The following is a 4,607-nucleotide window of genomic DNA, read 5'->3' as shown; positions in this document are numbered from 1 at the left end:
ATTATTATTACAGCCAAAACCTCATTTATCTTTTTAAATCAAATTTTTATAAACATATTTGGTACATAATTCTTTTTTACCCATATGGTAGACATGTTGTAAACTAGTTTAATTTTTTTTATGAAAAGGCTCAAAAAGAAATAACTTTAAAATGGGACTAGTGAAAGAAGTGATTATGAAGATTAGTAAGGGAAGAAGGTACATGGGCAGTTGGATGAATTAACTTACGAATGGGAAACTTTATATTTTATATAGGTGATACCATGGGAATTTGTTTTTAACGAGAAGTAGAGGGCAAAGTTAAATAACAAGAGTAGGAGCAATCTAATGTAACACTAAGGCTAAGTGCACGATTGAAGTAGGCAATCAAGAAGGCAATACTTTTGAAAGGTTATCAAGAGATGGTGGTCTAGTTGAATGATGGAATCAAGCTGGTCTTTGTGGATAACTTTTATTTGCGTCACATAATTTCCCATTGAACAAGTGGAAGTGCTAGTGGTGGAAATATAGGGAGCGTTAATTATTTAATTTCCTGTCTATACAATGCCATTTATGTAGGGTTACTCGCAGTACAGGTTCCACCTCTCTTCACTTCTTTTTCGTTTTTTAATTTGCTTTCTATAATGGCTAAATCTTATTTACCTGCAGACTTTGGGTTTATGGCTTCAAGAATGCTGCTTTTTGGGCTGTTTATGGTATCCCTATATACCACAAGTACTCTCTCTCTCTCATTTCTTTAGCTTTCTCTCTTTTGGGGTCCAATCCGACTTAACTTTAGAGGCAAAGATATCTAAGGTCCTTTTACGTAGTTAACCATAACGGTAGAAATCATTCTTATTTTTAAGCTTTTGTTGTTACATGTGCTGCATGCAGGTGCTCAAATAGGTGTTTGCTATGGACAGCTCGGCAACAACTTACCATCAAGGCCCGAAGTTATATCCCTCTTCAACCAGAGAAACATTAGAAGAATGCGACTCTACGCGCCAGACCAACCTAGTCTCCAAGCTCTCAGAGGAACCGACATTGAGCTGATGCTCGGCGTTCCGAATTCCGATCTTCAACGTATCGCGGCTAGCCAAGCCAATGCAAACATCTGGGTCCAGAACAATGTTAGAAACTTTGGCAACGTTAAGTTCCGCTACATTGCTGTTGGAAACGAAGTCCAACCTTCCGATCCGGCAGCTCAATTTCTCGTTCCGGCCATGCAGAACATTCGCAATGCAATTGTTGCAGCTGGACTTGGTAATCAAATCATAGTTTCCACAGCGATCGACACAGGTGCACTGGGAGAATCTTACCCTCCTTCAAAAGGGTCTTTTAGGCCTCAATACCGCCCACTTCTCGATCCAATCATTCGTTTCCTGGTGAACAATCGTGCCCCACTGCTTGCTAATGTGTACCCATATTTTAGCTACGATGCCAACTCAGTTATCAGTCTGGATTATGCTGTGTTCAGATCACAAAGCCCTGTTGTCTCAGATCCTCCTTTGCTATACCGTAACCTTTTCGATGCCATATTGGATGCTATTTACGCAGCACTGGAGAAGGCTGGTGGGGGTTCCTTGGAGGTTGTGGTGTCGGAGAGCGGATGGCCTAGTGCGGGAGGTGGGGCAAGGGGGGCAACCAATATTGATAACGCCAGAACTTATAACCAGAACTTGATTCAGCATGTGAAAGGAGGGACTCCAAAGAGGCCTGGAAGACCTATTGAAACTTATATTTTTGCCATGTTTGATGAAAATATTAAACAGGGGAAGGAAATTGAAAGGCACTGGGGACTCTTTTTTCCTAATAAGCAGCCTAAATACCCTATCAATTTTAACTAAATTATACATGAAGAGGTGCAGAACCTGGATTACCATTTCTGCCAAACCTTTCCCTGATGTAATTTGCCAGAATAAGAGCATGTAAGCTACTCAAAATGATTAAACATAACTTACATCGGATGATATTAATCCATAAGTTTAGCCTAATATTAAGAATATTATTATTTTTAAAATAAAATGAAAAAAATAGATTGAATAAAGTTTGCATTTGATGAAAAAAATTCAAAACCCCTAACAATTTTCTCTACCTTTCACAATGTTTGCAGTAATACTCCTAACTTTTTACCTGCAAGTTAATAATAAAAAGGAGAATGAAAGTAATTTTTTAAATAAAGAATTCAATCATAAAAAAACATCTATAAGTAATGGCTTATTCAATTATAATATACAAATATACCTAATGATGTATTAAATTTATTCAAATTTTATTTAAATATAATATATAGTAAAAATAATAATTAATAAAATTTTAATATAATGAATTGCATGAGAATAATAGAAAATCAAAATTATAATAACATACTTATTATCACTAAATTAATATCAATGACCATTAAAAACAATTAAAGAATATATATATTTTAATATAGTCACTTATGTATCTAAAGAAAACTCAAAAAGAGTTTGAAATTAATTTTTTAATGTAAACTTTACTAAAAAAAACTCTATAACATATAGATTGAGTTGAATTGAATTGAATGTTAATTTTTTAACATTTGTTTGAGAGTAGATTATTTAAGGGGATGTTCAGATTCATAAAATTGACATAAGATACAATCTCGATAAAACATGTTGACAAACAATCTTTCAGTTTCAATGCTCAAATTTGGTGAGTATTTTACGAAGATTAAACTAGACCCATAATAGGGCTTGGTAAGGGAGAAAGTCAAATACGAGTTAAGGTGGAGATTTATAAAGTTATGCCTCGCATTTTCGATCAAACAATATGCGACGTTGCAACGAGGAAGTGTTCTTCGTCCCAATGAGCTGCAGACGTCACGACGAGAAGAGAGATTTCGTCTCGACGACATGGCAATGTACACCTAAGTTTTTTGATTTTCTTCTCTCCTAATTAAACTCTGTTTCTAGTTTCCCACTTAAACTCTGTTTAACCTAGAGATATTCTAGTTATATATGCTTTGAATTTCAGCCTATAAATAAGCCTTAACTACTCTAAGTTTTACATATCAGCAAATTTTAGATTGAGAGAATTCTACTCTTTATTTTGAAGGGTGTTGTTTTTAGGGCTTGAGTTTCCCCTTGATTCTCTCCATCTTTTGTACTTTCCTTTATTATAGTGAAATCTAGTATTTTTATCCTCTTTTGAGGAATTTTTTCACTTAAAGTTTGCGTGTTTGATCTTTTTAATTTACTTTATTTACTTGTTTGTTGCATACACAGGTTAATTTCCTACACTATCCAATATCTCTATTATTTGATCTGAAATATTATATATTAATATTTATTGAATAATTAATTTTTTTTAATTTACGTCAAATATAGTATATTTAATTTTAGAGTGATGTAAGCGTATTAGAAAATTATAAATATTGAACTAGTGGCAATCTTTTTAACATCCATGAGTAGAGATAAACGTATAACAAAGTCAAGCCATAATTTGCGCTTCTACTTGTAACGAAGTCAAGCAAGCAGCCTATGTTTGTCCAAAGCATGAATGATGGTAGAAGACAAAATCAGTTATTGGTTGACTGTGACTTAGTTCATTTATAAAAAATGCCTCAAAATTCTCCTTTCCTCATAATGGATCCCAACAGACAATTCTCTTTCTATACGGAATTCTATTTCAGTTAAAAGCACATGGACTGAGTCATCATATTTGCTCTATTCAACTTCTAGTCCTAATCAACACTCACTTTTACGACCCTCTATTTACTCATACCTTCGTTCACTAATAATTCCATTAAATTATATACGAAAATAAAACTAAAGTTTATTGTACTAAATATCCTTATAACCCTCGTTCTAATTACATCTCTAAATCTTTCGAGATTTGTTGATGCAAGTTTCAATAAGAGAGGAAACAAGGAAAGAGGATGATGGTGCAAAGGAGAAAGAAATAGGGAGGAGGTAGATTGTTGTGAGGGTTAGGAAGATTGATTGTAGAGAGTAAGTGCTCAGGGTTGCTAATGTGGAAGAAGATCCTTTTCTGATCACCCTAAAAGGTATTTATAAGAGGTGGTCTTCTTTTTTAGAAGTGGTGTCGTGGTAGGTTGTATCAATTAAGTTATTTCGTTATTAAAATCATTAACTTAACTATTAAATTATATGTTAGATCTTATGCGACATAATTTAAAATAAAAAAATTAAGAAAATTGAATATTGTAAAATAGACGTCTTATAAATCTTAGTTTTGAGGTTTTACTTATTTAAAAGCTTCATTTTATGTTTAACTAAATAAGATTTGACGTGTCATTTTATGTTTTAATAACAAAATGATCTAATTGATATAACATCAATAGTTTAGGGCTATAATTAGAACATTTTAAAATTTAAAAACCAATTTAAAATGAGGGTCATAGTTTGAGGATGTTTACTACAATTAACTCTAAAAATTATTATTATCAAGAAAAGCGCCAAAGGAATTGACAAGGGCTTCCCCTCCTAGTAACATTTCAATTTAGCCTCTTTAAAATTCTAAAATTATAAATCAATATAAAGATAAACTTGCACTTTGACCCTCTAAGATGAGAAAATTTTAGTTTAATCCCTTTAAAAATTCCGATACAAGAACTTAATACAATAATAAAAATATATTTTGGT

General features: G+C 32.8%; 1 protein-coding gene across 2 annotated transcripts; it reads left to right on the top strand.

Moving 5' to 3' along the window:
* The first annotated feature begins 254 nt into the window (after nt 1–254).
* LOC107889424 (glucan endo-1,3-beta-glucosidase) lies at nt 255–1,947 on the top strand. Of its 2 annotated transcripts, XM_016813838.2 has the most exons (3): nt 255–575; nt 649–714; nt 874–1,947. In XM_016813838.2, the coding sequence occupies exons 2-3, from the start codon at nt 660–662 to the stop codon at nt 1,824–1,826; spliced, it is 1,008 nt and encodes a 335-aa protein (XP_016669327.1). In that variant the 5' UTR covers nt 255–575; nt 649–659; the 3' UTR covers nt 1,827–1,947. The 2 variants fall into 2 exon arrangements, with proteins under 2 accessions (XP_016669327.1, XP_016669326.1); XM_016813837.2 differs by having other exon boundaries at nt 575–714.
* The last annotated feature ends 2,660 nt before the right edge of the window (nt 1,948–4,607 follow it).

Source organism: Gossypium hirsutum, chromosome A09, assembly GCF_007990345.1.
Source record: "Gossypium hirsutum isolate 1008001.06 chromosome A09, Gossypium_hirsutum_v2.1, whole genome shotgun sequence".
NCBI classification, from domain to species: Eukaryota; Viridiplantae; Streptophyta; class Magnoliopsida; order Malvales; family Malvaceae; genus Gossypium; species Gossypium hirsutum.
The sequence above is the reverse complement of the archived record's forward strand: the minus strand, read 5'-3'. Positions and strand labels throughout refer to the sequence as shown.